The 17,032-nt window shown below is 48.0% G+C and overlaps 1 protein-coding gene across 2 annotated transcripts; it reads right to left on the reverse strand.

Annotated features, from left to right (window-relative positions):
* Positions 1-328: 328 nt before the first annotated feature.
* Positions 329-16,336, reverse strand: NUFIP2 (nuclear FMR1 interacting protein 2). Of its 2 annotated transcripts, XM_050908782.1 has the most exons (5): positions 16,137-16,336; positions 11,333-13,042; positions 3,286-3,318; positions 2,607-2,661; positions 329-2,317 (listed from the first exon to the last, which is right to left on the reverse strand). In XM_050908782.1, the coding sequence occupies exons 1-4, from the start codon at positions 16,315-16,317 to the stop codon at positions 2,609-2,611; spliced, it is 1,977 nt and encodes a 658-aa protein (XP_050764739.1). In that variant the 5' UTR covers positions 16,318-16,336; the 3' UTR covers positions 329-2,317; positions 2,607-2,608. The 2 variants fall into 2 exon arrangements, with proteins under 2 accessions (XP_050764739.1, XP_050764738.1); XM_050908781.1 differs by having other exon boundaries at positions 329-2,661.
* Positions 16,337-17,032: the final 696 nt, after the last annotated feature.

Consider the following 17,032-nt stretch of genomic DNA (forward strand, 5'->3'; position numbering starts at 1 on the left):
AAACGCGCAGGGTCAGATTCAGCATGGGTTATTGCTGGTCAGCTTCTGCATCGCGCTGGCCCCGAGAGTGGATCTGGGGGCGGGGGTACCGGGACAGCGCAGACCCCAGGGAAGCAAAACAGGGTTTGTTTTTGTCTTTTTTTTTTTTTTTTTTTTTTTTTTTAATGGAACCCAGCCCTTAAGGCGACAAGTGACTACACAAGGCAAATAAATACACAGCAGAGCCTTAAAGCCAGTAAAACAAACTGGGAACTTCGCTATTAGCCTTCAACTTTTTGAAAATTAAAAAAAAAAAAAAAAAAAAAAAAAAGAAAGAACATTTCTTCCACCTTAATTTTCCCAGTCCCACCGTCCAGTTTGTTCAACACTTTAAAGCTCAGGAACGCCCCAGCTCTTCCACAGCAGAGCCAGAGGCGATTCCGACTTTTGGCAAGCAGTTGGGAGACTCAACAGAATTAAAAATAGGAACGTCGGAGGACTAGATGTCGGACACATCTGTAAACATGTTATACATCTGAAAGTTACACACACCTGTAAAGGTGCTACAGTTTATAAGTGAAACAGAACTATTTGCGACTGGCCAACCACACATTTCTGAACCTGGACTGATACAATACATGATTACTATATAGTATTACACTACAGTATTATACTATATAGTATTTTATACATAAAATGGAGTAGGCAATCCATAGTCAAACTTTTAAAACTAAGCGTTGCAGAAAGCTAGCAATCTTACAAAAGGTACAGAATTAAGTTTCATTGTCCCACCATGAACCTAAGCATCTCATTCAGGAACAATCTTATTAAAAGAATAAAAACAATTAAAAAACGCATGCTACATACTCCTAGTTAACAAAAAAAAAAAAAAAAGGAAAAAAGTGGATAAATCTAAGCACAAGGGGTAGGCAAAAGTTTTGGGCTTATCTGCTTCCTGTAATGCCCCATAGGGCCCAGTAATTCTAGGAGACACCAACTGCTGCTGACCTTGATGCCCAGACATGAGCCAGTATTTGGCCACAAACACCCACGATGAGCACTGAGTACGTGTGGAGCTTGGGCGGGTCAGAAAAACCCATTTTTGCTTCATTCATTGCTTGCTCTTGCACTGGACCCGGTGAACTTGCCACCTTTCAAAAAACCCAGAAAAACTGCCCAACCCCAAGATGATTTGGACGCGCTACGCAAGCTGCAATGGGACAGAGCGGGTTACACAGCTGGAGCCTGCAGTCTGCTCAGCCTTCTCTACCACTGCTAGGGAGCTTTCCTTTCCTTGGAATTTTTTTTTTATTTTTAATTTTTTATTTTCATTCCTAAGTCCTCCATTTTTGTAATAAAATATATTTTTATTAAGAGATAATTAGAAGCAGAGCCCGGAAATACACAGACTGCATTAAAATATAAAAGAGCATTTCCAACGGGCAGGTGCGGGAAGCCCAGCCATTGGCATTCTATGGACAAATTGAAAAGGATTCAAATTCCCATTTTTCTTTTTTTTTTTTCTTTTTTTTTCCTTTTTTTTCCTTTTTTTTTCTTTTGGTTTTTTTTTTTTTTTTAAGAGAAGAAAAATAATTCAAGAAGGGTGAAAGTTAGCAGAACTCAATTCCTCTTCAGTTTTCCAATGAAAATGGGAAAAAAATCCGGCACATTTAGTGTTAGGAGACAGACAGAGCAAATATGAAGCACCTACAGTTGAAAGCAGAAGATACTTTTTTTTTTTTGCTCCCAGTAATACAATGGCATTAAACTGTGGGAACAGTGGGTTTTTTGTTGTTTTTTTTTTTTTCCCCCCATATTAAACGCCTAAACAGATTGCTTATTTTTGCATGTCGTCTTTTAAAATGAAATAACTCTTCAGTTGCAATAGTCCAACGTGTAACCGGAGCCAGGTCAACTGTGACTTCACCATGCATCCTAGAACTGCAGTATTACCATCTTTCCCCCAGAAGAATGATGCTTTAAGACAATATCCCCAGCATAGGATTGCTGCTTTACTCCTGGCAAAACATGCAGATTATAATTCTCTGGAAAAAAAAACTTTGCAAACTTCAAGGTGTTTCTCCAGCATTCAATGGAAAACAAAACAGAAAAAAAAAACAAATAGGGGAGGTGGAAGGGAAAGGGGAGATGAAGGATGGTGAATCATCCTGATTTCCCTGTGATTAGTGTGTCACTACAGTCACAGAACAAGAAACAGAAACCTTGTCAAGTGGAAATGCCTCTCCAGTGGGTTGCTGTTGCCCATGTAGACGACAGCAGGAACTTTAGAACCGGGCTTGTAAATTGAGTCTGTATTCGTTAATCACTTGCATTCACTCTTTAAACAAAAACAAAACAAAAAAACGAAAAAATCTATTCAGTACCGGAGATTAAATAATCACGTGTGTAGTCTCGTTGAAATAAATTTTCAGATTCCTTAAGAAGTCTAATTACTTTCAGTTGCCATTTTTAAATAACTATATATATATTTGTATATATTATCCTGTGATTCTAGTTATGGTTCCTCTGCTGCACTGAAGATTTAGAAGGAGCATAAAAGCCTTTTGTCCCCCACGAACAGCACGAATGCTGCAGAAAGGTTATAACAGGCAGTCTCGTCTTGCTACCTTCATTGATCCGGGCGATCCATGGCTTCATCGTAAGTGATTATCCTTTTGGGATCTGGAAAGAAAGCAAAATCCTAAGTTTTCGACAAGCTACTTTCAGGACCTGTGGCTGAAGACATTCACAAGAGATCTGCAAGGTACTCAGCCGCTAACAAACTTCTCCGTAGGACCCCCAGTGACACCCCCTCCTGCAGATGCACTCAGGAGCCCTGGTTGACTCTAGCAGAGCAGTGCCTGTTCCCCACATTACACCCCTGGGCAGCAGCACACGAGTCTCTACACAACGCTCTTCCCACAAGCTAACACAGAACATCTTCACAGGTGAATCGTGGGGAAACACCAGAATTTAAAACTTATTCTTGGGCGTGACACCCAACACCAGAAATAGAAAGCAATTTTGTATACGCATAGGGAAGACTCATTATATCTAATTCAACACTGGTTTTATTGTTCTTCTAGAGACTCTGCTTCTCTCTGAACACCCCACCATTATGGTAAAGCTTACTGTCCTGACTTTTAGCGATCCAAAACACAGATAAACCCAGACTACAAACAGCAGGCACTGAAGAACTAAACTCAGACATCTCCGGACACCAAGACAATCCACTCTCATCACCCATCCCAACAGACGGAGCAGGACAGAGCAATTTGGTTTATGTATTCTTTCCAATATCCTTACCTTGCTTCTGCAAATTCCAAACCGATTCCATTTCTGTGGAGGCAAAACAAGAAGACCATTGTTATTATGCAGGTTGATGCTGCCATTAGAGACAAATCCAAACATGTTTTAATTTTCCGAGCGTGGCACGACACCGCTGCAGTTGTGCTGAGGCTTGCAGACAAAGCCAATTCCATCCAGCCCGGCAGCGCAGCCCCAACCCTACCCACAGGACTGCGTGAATTTAACATAAATGATCCAGCAATAAAGGGCAGAGAGATGGCTGTAACATGGTCTTAGGGGTCAGCTGGCCAAACTGAGCATCAGAAATGTCATCGCCATTTTCCCCTCCTACAAAGCACAATAACATTGGACTTTACTACTCTGACTCCAACACTGCTTCACACATTACAGCCTCAAAAAGTAGACTGGAGAGATGATTTTTACGAGTTGACGCTTAGCGTGTGTGAAATCAGAACCGCTGGACAAAGCGAGTTTCTCATGGTTCACAGCATGCATCTGCTGAAGCACACCATGCAAAGATTACCCTGCTAACATCACTGCAAAACTGCTGCCAACATATCATCTGAGAACAAGGTGCGATGCTCGAGACACCCGGCTGCCTGCTTGGCTTGCAGCTCTTTCCCCAATTTACCTCTACAACACACTTGTGGGCTAAAGACAAACAAACCCTCCCCAATTCTTGCTGAAAGAGCACATGCTTTTGTTTACCCAAGAAATAACAGCAAAATCAAATGCACTTTTCATTCACATTAAGAAACAGAAGGCTCTTCCCCTTAAAATATCTCAAGAATTAAGTCACATCTTTAGAGACCTATTCAAAATAACCACATTTAGCCACTATCAAGTTGGAATTTTGTGAGCTAGAATATTTATAAAGACGCTAACTGTACCCTGCGCCCAAGTTTAAGAGACAAAATTATAGAAAACGAGCATTTAGTAGGAACACAACCTGCAAGAATAATCTTTCAAGTCTCCCTTCTGCCAGAATGGAGGGTGACAGGACCTTGGTAGGGGCTAGGAACAGAGAGTGGCAATGGATTATTAAGCTACACGGTATGTGCAGTCAAGCACAAAACAAGGCAATAAGTAAACTAACTGGCACAGGAAAGGAAGAAGGAAAAACCCTACAAAACTCATGGCCTCAGCACGATGTGTGCCAAGTGTCACCTTGATCAATCGCTTGCATGTTCGCGTCCCTTCTCCAACCCTTCATCTGTCCTTTGTCCGCTACAGTCTCAAGCTCCCTGGGGCAGGAAATTGCATGCAAATAAATATTGCCAGCCCTCTCTGCACAATTAAGTCTTTTGTAAGGAAGGCCCCGACAAAATTTTACGAGGTCTGTTATTTTTGTGTCACGATAATAACAGCAATACTTCGCACTTTCATCGGGGGAACCCTAAGTGCTTTGGGAATAGCAACCAGACTAACACCCCCAGGGATACAAGCAACCTAGCAAGGGACTACCTCCCTCATCCGCCAGATGCAGATTCCCCAGAAGTAAAATGAACCAGCTACTAAAATTACCTCCAGCAGAGTTAGTCTTCCATTCAGTGAACTTAGATGCATCATTTCCTAACGGCTAAAGAACGTTACCTATTTTAACAGCTTTCCTCAAAGGCAGGGGACAGAAAACTGCTCTGAAGTTGTTGGTTCCTCCACATTAGAGCAACGTTTGAGCATCAAATACAAGGCAGAGGCTGAAACACTGCCCACTACTCTATCTCCATGCAAAAGACCATGCTTTCTTTTGCACTTCCATTTGGTCCTAACTTCATTGGACACCACAAGAATGCAAACTGCTTGTATTAAGATGTGCCTGACAATAAGATAGACAGTGAGATACTATCAAAAACACACCAAAAGACTTCTAAGTTGTCAAAATTCTGTTAAAAAAAAAAAAAAACCCTAGCAAACCAACACCCCAACTCCCCAGCCTTTTCAGACTTCAATCTTCCTTCTCCTTCTTCAGAAAGAGAGGTAGGAGAGAGGGTGAAGGGTCATATGTAAATCCCAAACACCCGGACACATTGGCTGGCAGATGCTCAGCCTGACAAAGCTACAAAAACAAAGACCATCGGCAAACTGGATGTGATATTGAGTGTTACTGAATATCGTCTGCCATCAGAAGAGCAAGAGCAAGGTCCTCCCCTCTACCTGGCCAGCAGCACATGGATGTGGGATAGCACAGGTTAAGCACATTTACCAACTGGAACAACCTCACAGAGGGGAAAAAAAAAAAAAAGTCTTGGGCTGTGACACAAAACTAGGGAAAAAATGGTTTTCCTTCAATCTTAAGATGAAATTTTATGATTTATTCTGCTTTACTTGGTAATACATTAGAGTGAGTTTTCCTCCCGGTTCTGGATCGGTTACAGGCTGTGGTCACCTACGACCGTCACAAGGTGCTGTGACAAGTGCCGTGAGCACTGTCACAGTGGTTGGACAGACCTCAGTGACCGACTTGGTGGACGGGCAGCTCAGCAGAGCCACCGCTGCACAATGTCTGGCTCCAGCTAACCAGAGCAGTAAGCACAGGGATGCAGGGTGGAAGAAAAGGCAGCCCCCATGAGCTGGTCATTTAAGAGGCCCCAAGCCTGCTTTCAGCCCTTCTTCCTTGGGCTCAAGGAGCTCTTTTCTCGAGCCCGCTTCCCTACAGAAAGCTTCCAGAGTAAGTTCAGGCAAGGACTCTTACAATCGCTCACCCCTGCATGGGAAGAGGGGTATCCTCACCATGAGTCTGAGTCCACCTCTCTCAAGATACTGACCCAAAACCTCGTATTGCCGCTTTCCAAAGCGGAAGGTGGTCAAGACCTGACCAGCAGACAGTGGCCACCGTTCCCAAAACAGGACACACGGCCGGGGAAACGGCATGCTTCCTTCTCAGTGGACTCCAACCCAGCCGGACAAAATGCCATCAACAAATCCTTGCACAACCCGGTGTCAAAGCCAGCCCTGCTCTGAGCCAGGGGCAGAACTAGGTCACCTCCTGTGCCCCTTCCAACCTCATGTTTTCCAGGATTTTTTTTTTTTTACAATTAGCCAGCCTCTCCACAGCCCTCCGGCTCACAGTTTGCTGAGGAACTGCCTGGGGCAGGCAGCCCCAGCCACATTCACCTAACGAGCTCCAGGGAGAGGAACCACTTTTTCTGGGGACTATCACTGAAACAAAGGGTCGGTGGAGGAAGGCTTTGATGTCAGGAACAGACTAAGGCACACGCTGGTGAATTGCGCTGAGATTCCTCATAGGTCAATAAACTTTATAGCAGGACTGGTACATAACCTTGGAGGGGGAAGAAGTCTTTCTGTGATAACTTGTTAAGACAGGCACTTTTACACACATTTTCCTTGCTAGAGAAGCTGCCCCTGCAAACAGAAGTGTTTGCACAATGCCACGGTACTAGTTCTTTGTTCTTATAAATCTAACGTATAAACTGACAATTGTCCCTAAAATGAAGTGCTAAAAAAATAACAAAGAGGGACCATCCTCGTCTGATTTTTCTGTTTCTATCTGCAGGACCAAATGATTAAGTTAGGGGATTGCCCCAGAAACAAAGCAACGACTAAAAATTCAATGCTGTGCAGACTCATCGCTGTACCAAATACACTGTACTCATCCTGACAACTGGAAAAAGCAGAGACTTGAAGGAGAATTAAATCAGCTTTTGCCCCACAAGACCATAAGCAACAGACTGAGATCTAACCCCTTCCCACCAAGGGGGATGGGAAACCAAGGCTTTTTTTTCCTCTCCTGATGTAAAGGATGAAAATTGCTGAATTCACAGCTCTGCTATTTCTTCTGACCCAGTTCACCATTCCGGCTAACGCCACTCCTGGCTGGCCCACGCTGCCTTGCTCTATTTTCCATGCTGCTCTTATGCTTCTTCACACGAGCAGAGATGCTGGCGCAACTGAGATGCCGAGAAGGAACAAAGCAGTGGCACAGGCAGAAACTTAGGGGTAACACAGAAGAGGGAAACACTGCAGTTTCCTCTCCTCCACCTATGTGGTCTTTGCTACTGTGCAGCTGAACTGGAGACCTCGATTATCTGCTTTTTAGCTAAGGACAAGCAAACTACTGAGCTCCCCACCAGAAAGCTTGCCATATAGAGCCCGGTGTTAGTGACAGACAGCCTGGCCTGGAAGACTGCAACTACCCAAACATGACGAATTCTGCAAAGCGTTGACAATTATTCCGATATGAAACGTTTCATCCAGCTGTCTTTAAAAGAAGGACTAAAGCAGTAAGAAAACACTGATTTCAATAGAAGTAAAGCTGAGATACACCCAGCCTCCTCTTTTGAAGGACCAAAAAATCTGCAAGGACCAGTTTTACCTCAAAAAGATGAGGATTTTGGCAATGCCACACCGAGGCAGAGGTTCAGTTCTAACCTAGACACAGACAATGTCCCTAAGCGAGAGCGTCAATCCTTCCTGGTCCTTCCAGTCTCCCATACTAAGCTACCGTCCCTGTCTCCAACCACATAAACAGTAGGCCCACCAGTGCTCAACTAAATCAGATCTACCTTGCTAAATCAGGTATGTCACCCGCGAGCGTTTCAAGGCACCATCACAAACACTGAGCAGCACGCGCTGTCAATGAAGGCAACCACGTTGAAGGATCGTGTTTTACTGTCAAGCAGATCAGATGATCAAGGGAGTCTTTCTGCCCTTTAAAGGGGGGGGGAAGCAAGGCACAGAGCAGGGGCACAGAGGAAACTAGCACAAAAAGCATCCAAGAGAAGAACAGGAGGGTGCATAATCAGCCTTGCCAGCACGTTCCCAGTGCCCTGACTTCTGGGGAAAAGAAAAAGCAATCTGGGCACACACAAACAAGCACAGCTTCCTCCAGCAGGACCTCACTCTGCTCTACAGCCACCCAGCCTTACACCCCAGCACAACCTCGCCAGCACACATGGTGCTGCAGGGGTTTAAACACCATTACTGTACCAGAGCCAGCCCACCCTCCATCCATCCTTTCCCAGGGAAGCTGTGAAGCAATTACAATCCATAATGCCCCTTGCAGTCACTGGGCAAACTGCGCACAGGAAGGCCTGGTTTGCTGGAACGAAGCTACTGAATAAACTGGAGGCTTTCCCATAGCCTATTTACAGTCCAAGATGAGGACCCACATAACCTGATCACAGCTACAGACACAAACAGTGCAAAAAAGGGTGCAAGCTTGTGACAGACAGGTCAAAGCACTGCAACCACTCATGCTAGAGCCCATTCCTCACTGCAACACCCAGAGCTTCATCCTTGCACCACGGGTAGCTTGCACTGAACTACTGTACACGGAGGAGCTCAGGGTAGGGAATGCACCAGGACCCCACCAGTGCTCCACGCTCACCCTGTCCTTGCCCCACAATTGTTTCTCTTTACGTCCATAACCCCAGAGGCAGGGCAGATTTGAAGATCAAACTATCGAGACTTTGCTCAAAAGCAAACAGATCAATCTGAAGAGGGAGAAGTTCACCCTCCTCTCGAAATCAAAACCAAACAATCTGAGGATCCAACTGCCCAGGACACCCTAACACCAGTCCAGGCAAACCCACACGCTCTCCTGAGCGGGGAGGAGGGGAAAGCAGCTTGTGAAAAATAAGCGAGTGAAATCTTTCTTTTCCTATTGCCAAGGAACTGGTTGGCTAGGAGTAGGACCTCAGGAAAACAGCCCAAGATAAATGGAGAGAATGGTGTGGGAATTAACCACTGCACTGCTGTCCTGCAAACACACCCTGGCGGCTCCGTTTTCTAGATGTTTTGCAGCACGCTGTGCCACAGGAGCTCACCCGTGGGGCTCTGGCTGCAGGATCAGGGCCATGAAGAGGGGACAGCGTTTTCCACCTGCGTGGAGCAGAGGAAGGCGCCGTTCCTCCCAATACCCCTTAACCCAACTCACCCCAACAGACTTGAACACACACAGAAATGCAACACCCAACACCATCACAGAAGACGTACTAAGACCTGGACTGATCCTGCTTTGTAAACCAGCAATAGCATCTGAAGACTAAGTAGGAGAAAGACAAGCTCAAGCTGTTTGGAGCACCCCTATCACTGCATTAACGACAACACTGATTAGAAACATCCATCATCTTTTACCCCTAAGTAACACCTTGAAGTTGGCACAGATACAGCTTGAAAAATAAATCGACACAGAGGAGCAGTGGGGCAGGAACCCGTTTCCCCAGGGCATCACAAGGGTGCTTGCTCTGGATGCTCAAAGCGAGAGCATTCACATGCAGAAGCATGGAAAAGAGCAGAAAACAGTATTTTAAAGAGTGCTTTAGGTGTCCATTCTTGCCATTGAATGTAATTAACTCCTGTGTTTAGGAGAACTAAACACAGCCAGACTTTGAAGTTAACACCTCCTTAGGAGGACATGGGAAGGGAGTGTTCTTTATTTTCCTGTTGTTACTATTGTTTTACTGGGGTCTGTCTTTCACACAGCTAGTGAGAAAGGCAGAGCTGATGAGTCTTGCTGCGGCTGTACAGAGTTGCTTTTCTACAAGAAAGTTCAGGCTGACAAAAAGAGACAAACTTAAGTGTTGGGAAAATTTGCAAACTTAAGAAAAGGATTGCCTAGGACTTCCCTTCTACACCATGCTATGCTTTCTGGTACCCCCATTTTCTGATGGGAAACTGGGATTTAGGCTACAGGCAGACACAAGAAACGAGAACAGAAGGCTTGCTTTAATACTGGAATAGACTGAGCAGAGGGCAGAGGACCCAGATAAAATCAACTGATGAACACTGTTCTCAAGAATACTAGAGCTTAAAATGTTAATATCATGAGAGTGAGATGACCTGGAAAAAAATATTTGGAGTTATTATTTTTAAATGACTGGGCTTGCTATTACTAAAGGAAAGTATCTAAGTTTCTGTATGCTACACAGAGACTTTGTAAACAGGTAATTTAAGAACTTTGCGGTGCGTCAAAACACAGCAAATTTGCCAATGCCAACCAAATACCAACCCCTCTGCAGAGGGGAGCAAGACATTATCCATGTATGTATGTGGAACAGTAAACAAAAAATGGATGATCACCTTCTTCCCTTCAGGGTAGGGGGATGCAGGGAGAGGGAAGGGGGGAGCAAATAAAAAAGGAACTGCCCCTGTGTTCGTCAAGGGTAAGTAAGTAACACTGTGCCAAAAGGGAACACGCAACCAGGCTCCTGTTAACACCGAGCCAGGAACAAAAGCCAAGAACTGCCACAAGACCTCAGAGCTTCTGGCGCTGAGGCTAAAGCAGAAAGCAAGCCATCCCACAGGCTTCCCTCTCTTCGTTCACAGTTTAAAGCATCTGTACCATGTTTGAGTCATTTCAGTCTCAAAAAAACAGAAAAAAAGGAGCTGGACTACAAAGGACTCCATGAAAGCAATAAAATCATCTGAAAGATTTTGCCTACAAAGACAAGGAGAGAATTCAATCTGCAGCTTACAGAAGAGTTGATAAGCAAAGATTGCCGTTGCCATAATACTCAAGAAGGGCAGGGGAAAAGCGTGTGTGGGGTTTGCTTCAAAAAATAAAATAAATCACACCATGAAAAGCCGTAGGAATAATTTTTTTCTTCCTTCAAAGCCAAGATTTCATGGCCTGATCTGCCCAGGGGAGAAGCTGCAACACTTTGGTGGTAGAGGTGAGAGTACAGACTATGAAGCCTTTTCAGTGACGGAATACCACCTGGTAAAGCTGGAACAAAGCAGGTGAACCTACACATTTAACTCCTTCCAATGCTGAGAAGCTTAGGAGGACCTGCTCATTCCATAGGAATTAAAATGTAACACACACTAGCTAAGTATCATCCCTATCAACATCGCTTACGCTTGCCCACAGGAACAGGGAAACAAATACCTCTTACCATTAATTAAGCAACTGTTTGAATAACTTTCCCAAACCCTTACCGCCGTTAGAGATATGCAAGCAAAAAGCTCGTTTTTAAAACAGTTAGCATTGCTGTAAGGAATAGATCACGTTAGAATATTGCACTTAAAAAAATAAAATAAAAAAGAGAAGAGAATGCCCTTAGGCAGCAAGTTAAGCCATTACCTTTAGTGTGATATATAATAGCAGCCCTCAGGTCAAAAGAACCCCAGCTATCTTTCCTTTCTAGGCCTCTCTGGTACCTCTGTTCTTTGGCGGAGGCTAGCAAATTGTTCGTAGGAGAGGCCAGAGGATTCTCTATTTCATAGTCTTTTGAAAGAAACACTAAAGCACCTTGGCTACCGGTGTCTGCCTTTTGTAGGTCACCTGTGTGATGTGACTCCAAAGCTAAGACACCACCCTCAACAGCAGTCCCAGGCTTAAGAATAGCACTAAGAATTTGAGGGCTAGTCCGTTTATCCAGCTCATAAGCCTTAGGAAACACAGGTTGTTCAGTTCCTGAGGGAATGATTTCAGCACACTGTGAAACCAAAGTGGCAGGATATTCCCCTTGAAATGTCACTTCCATTAACTGATTATCCGCAGATTTCCCCACAACAGTTTCGGGTCCAGCGCTGGGCTCGTTTATGAAAGACAAGCCCCACTGATTCTGGAAGATATCTCCCAGGTTCTGCTGATTCGTCTGCGATGGGAAATCGACTTGCGCTGTACCCAGAAGCACAGTTTGCATATTTGAAGGGTAGATAAAAAGGCTAGATTTCTTTTGTTCGAGAGCTGTTGAAGTTGCACTCGTGTCCTGGGGTACTGACTCAGAGGAGGTTGATGGTACAGTACTAGCAGCAGTTGAGAGCAGTGGCTGGGTCCCTGGAGAATACACACTTCCATCAGTCCCTGCTAGAATTGGCCCATTCGAGAAGCTAGCAGAAGTAACAGATTTCATAGCAGACATGGGGACTTGGGACAGTCGACTTGATGTTTGGGCCTGAGTTTCCCCGGCAGATGATGAAGACGACGAAGACGACGTGGATGGGGTTTGAGCTGCTTTGTTGAGGTTTTCTTTAACTTTACTTGCATAACTTATTTTCGGAACGATTTTAGCACTGCTATTGTCCACTGGAAAAACTGGAGGTGGTTTAAATAAGGTCCATGAGTCCTCTTTAGACGTAGCCGACGATGCGTGCTTCCCTTTGGGCCGGTCATCAAACTTCTTGCTGCTAAGCCCAGGTTTGGCATCAGAGTTTTTTCGCTGTACGTCCCCAAGCCCAGGCTTTCCCCGGCCTGCTCCACCAGCCCCAGCCTCGTATTTCCAAACAGGCTTAGTATTTTCAATTCGGTTCCCCTTTTGTTCACTATAATCAGGCTTGAAGCTCTCAAGTTCCTGTTTTAAGGTTGGTGCACTGACCTCCTGTTGCATTATTTTGTCCTGTACTAGATTCAAGTTCTCACAACCCTTGGCACTGTTGCGCCTGCCTTTCCGTTTTTTAGGCGTAGTATATCCACTCTCGGAGCCGCTACCATCGTTATCAGCCCCTTTGCCTACGTAGCCATTTGTGATATAGCTAGAATTATTGGTTACCACACCATTTGGAATAGACACTCCCTCTGGCTTGTCTGAGGACTGGCTTTCTCTAAGTTTATTTTCGTAGGACTTCTCATTCTTTTTGTCCATGCTATTTTTCTGAATGAAGTTCTTGGGTTTGATCCCAGCTTTCCCCAAAGCACTGGCCTTCACAGTCTGCTTTGGGGTCACGTTAGTGTCTACGAGCTGCTGGCTGCCATTGGGTACCCTGGATCCTGGGGTGGTGGTTTCATCAGAGCACAGGCCCTTTAATGACACTTCTCTTTCTCCTGCGTTACCATTTAGCTCTCCGTAGCCTAGAAGAAAGCCAAAAACAACAAAAGGCAAGAATTAGAATGCGAAATGTTAAACTTCTGATTGCAGAAAGCTGTAATCAGCCCCAAACATATCCAGTTTCCTCAAGCAGACATTTTAAAATAGGAAAACATCTAGTCTCTGACATACAAAAGCACATGCTTATTTGCTGGAAGCCATGGCAAGAAGGGTTAAGCAGAAAGTACCAGCAGCTACTGACTCTCACATACAACAGGGTGACGTATAGATAACAAAACAAAGCAAAAGTATATACAGATACTCTGTAAGGAAAATATACTGTACTAAAGATCACTGGCAAGCTAGAGAGCTATTTCATCAGCTACTATTTCCAGGTCACACAGAAGAAAAAAAATTAGTTCCCAGAATGCTTCAAGATAGAGAGATCTGCTGCCTTTGCTACAAGATTTGTTGAAGTTCAGAATCCATACTGTGAACAAGGGCCAACTCCTATCATCTCCATCAGCTCCCAGGCCTGCAACACCAGCAGCCCTCCTCCCACCCTCCTCCCACACGCCACCTCTAGTAAGGGGGGGGGGAGGGGGAAGAAAAAAGCCATTTTCCAAAAGGACATGTGCAAGTCCAGTTGGAAGTTGCATTTCCTCACTTCATTTCAAAAGAGCAACCAAAACCTCCCTACACGTGCTCTTTAACTTTGGAAAGGTGATAAAACTGGGAAGAAATGCATCCCTGCAACCACCCTTCCACCACCACTGGCAACTGGCCTCCTGCCCACTGAGAAACTTCACTATTTCAGAGTCCCTGGGAGACCCAGCACTAGCTTGAGACCCAGGCAGTACAGTACTTGCTGAGGGCTCCAACTCATCAAACCCTGAGATTACGCTTTACACTCAGCTTTCCTTTTTGCTTCTCAAGTTCATTTCTAGACCTTACGGTTCGGAAGTGAACCTTAAGAGCGCAATTCAAGTGAAGCTGGAAGCCCAGGACAGTCCAGACTGAACCCCCTCATCCTCCTCAACTTTTTTTTTTCTTTTTAAAAATCTCTGGCCAGAGACCTATTGCTTTCAAGGACCCTGGCCACAACGCCCCAAGAGAAGCCTTGAAGCCCCACTGAGAGACGGGAAGAGCACACTGTACCCAGCTCAACAAATACACTCCAGCTGTGGACGGAGCAGAGGGACTCCCTCCTACTGCACCCGCTGCTCCTCCTCCGGGAAGAGCGCTATCCTCGCTCCTCCTCTGACTCATCCGTCCTCCTTCCCGAGGCTGGAAACCCTTACATCTCCCGCAACAACTGACCCACCTAAGGCTTCATCTGCAGCCACAGTGGCGCGAAGTCAGCGCAGCACACAGAGTCCCCCAAGAACAAGAGTGGGCAAAACTCCAGCTTGAAAAAGAATGTTTTTGTTGTTGCCAATGTTGTTGAAATTAACTGCTATACTAAAAATCATTCTTATCCTCACATCCTGGAGCCTCAGATGTCTGGCAGATGTAACTGCTCAAGTTCTGTGCAAGTCGGGAACACAGGAATCCTTGTAGGAATCTTTACAGAAATTCCACAATTGACTTTGCCGAGAGGGATCAAAAAGCATTTTACTACATGCAAGTATTTGTAACCACCACAACTTCCACTATATCTTTCAAATACGCTGTTAAGAATATTAACCATAAATACTTCATGCCAGAGAAAACCGATAGGACGAGATTCTCAGCTGAGTCAAGGACTAAAAATTAAGTATGCAGAGGAAGCCTTCTCAAGAGCAACGTGTTATAGCTGACCTTGTATGACTCAAGACTTCTGACACCACTTGTTAATGAAACAAAACAATAAGAGTGGTCATAAGACCATTGCAGATGAGGAGCGAAAGAATAAAATGAAGAACAAAATCCATTTCAGTAAGTCAGTGTGTCAGCAGTTTCTAGTTCCAATTTTCAAGTATTCACAACTCAGCTGCCTGAGTTTTCTCCAAATCAACATTTGGCACAGCTGGCCATGGCCTGGACACAGAGGTGCAGCAACCAAAATTTAGGGGAGAAAAAAAAAAGGATATCAAAGTGAACAGGTGAAGAGTATTTGGCAACCTCACAAATTGTTTCATAGAGTGAGTGCATATTAAAACCCCGGGCACCCTGCAAACAGTGAAATGACTACTCAACTTATTTTTGCTCAGTAACTTATTTTAGCGTATGCCTGATCAGGTCCCTCCCTACCGCTGCTCCAGAGGCTGTACACGGGGGCACCGTGCCTGGCTCTGGGGCACTACCAACCCTACTCCCGATGCAAGCCAGGTCCCTTCCCACCTCCCGCCTGATGATGTAAATGAAAATTTCAAGGGAAAAAAATAAATGTACATGGCATTCTGGCTGTTCTTGTAATCACGCACTTCCTTTGAACCCACATAAGCCCCCAAATGGGATTTTTTTAAGGCACAGCAGCCGGGAAGCCCCCCAGGAGTGAGATGGGGGCTCCGACCCTGCCCGGGAGCAGCCCGCGCCCCCCCACCTCTCCCTCCCCCCCCCCCCCCCGGCCGGCGGCAGCCGCGCCGTAGCCAGGGCTGCCCGGCCACCGCCTCTGCGGCGTTGCCGCCCGGCCAGCGCGCCGGTACGCCGCCGGCTCAGCACAGCCCCTCTCCCGGCCGGCCCGGAGAGAGCAGCCCCGGCCCCAGCCCCTGCGCCCCCCGGCTACAGGCGGCGGCGGGGGAGGAGGCGGCCGAAGGCCGCCGGGCCGGGCCGGGCCCCGCCAGGCCGCGCCGCCTCCCCGCTCCCGCCGGCGGGGCCGGGCCGGGCCCCTCCACCTTATCTGACTCATTGATTTTTAGGCTCATCAATTTTTAACCAGCGCCTCGGCCCCCACCGCCCCCCGGCTCGGCGCGGCCCGGGCGGGGGGCAGCGCCCCTCGGGGCGGCGCGGCCCGGCCCCACGTGCCCGGCGGGCGGCGACGGTGCCGGCGGGCCCCGCGGCTCCCGCAGCCGCGCCGGCCCCAACATGGCGGACAGGAAGCGGCCCCAGCGCGGCGGAGAAGCTTCCAGCCGGGCCGGGGGAGGAGGAGGCGGAGGAGGAGGGCCCCCGCCGCCGCCCCGCGAAGGTCACAGGCCCCGGCCCGCCGCCCGCCCCGACCTGCTCTCCGCTTCGGCGCCTCCTGGTGCTGCGGGCCGCCGTGCTTGTGCTCGTGTCGGAGCGGCGGCTTGGGCTGGGCTCGGCCGTCGGGCGGCGGCAGGTAGGCGCTCTGCGGGTGGTGGTGGTGGTGGCCGTAGTAGTAGTAATGGTGGTGATGGTGGTGGTGGGGCTGCTCCTCCATGGGGGGCGGCTGGCGGGGCCGGGCTGGGCGCTCGCTGCTGGGCCGTGCGGCTCCGGCGCTGGGACGCGGCTGGCGCGGGGGAGGCGGCGGACTGGCAGCGCCCGCCCTGCAATCAGCGAGCCGCGCCGCCGCGACCGCCCCCCGCCCCGCCCCGGCCGCCCGGCGGAAAAGGAAGCGCCGGCCGCCCGGCGCAGAGGCGAGGTGGTGCTGCGGGGGGAGCCGGCCCGGCCAGGCCATCGCGGCGCAGCCCGGGTGGGCCTCGCCCGGTCGCCCCCTCCCCGGGGGCTGCGGCAGCGGCAGGTGAGGCCGCGCTGCCGGAGATGGGGCCGCCTCGGGGCGGGTGGGCTTCGCCCCCCTCCCGTGCAAACGCGGCCGAGCCGGAAAAAGGTGCCACGCCGAAGCCATCTCCTTCCCCTGCCCTCGCCGCTGAGTCAGGCCTCGGAGCCTGGCGAGCAGCCCCGCGCCTTCGCTTCCAGAGAAGCGGGGTGTGTCGTAGCCCGGCGCCGCAGCCTCGCCTCCTGGAGAGGAGCGGCGCGGGTCCCAGTAGGGTTTCGCTGCAGGGTCACCCGGGAGGAGGGCGGCTCGGGATGCAGCACTACCTCATTTTACCGTAAACGAGCGGATAAACCGCGCCCCGCTGCCAAGCGGCGCAGGGCGGGCGGCTGCAGCAGGCAGGGGTTACTGGAGTAGCGTCAAAGAGGGCCATACTGGAGGG

This window comes from Gymnogyps californianus, chromosome 20 (genome assembly GCF_018139145.2).
Source record: "Gymnogyps californianus isolate 813 chromosome 20, ASM1813914v2, whole genome shotgun sequence".
NCBI classification, from domain to species: domain Eukaryota; kingdom Metazoa; phylum Chordata; class Aves; order Accipitriformes; family Cathartidae; genus Gymnogyps; species Gymnogyps californianus.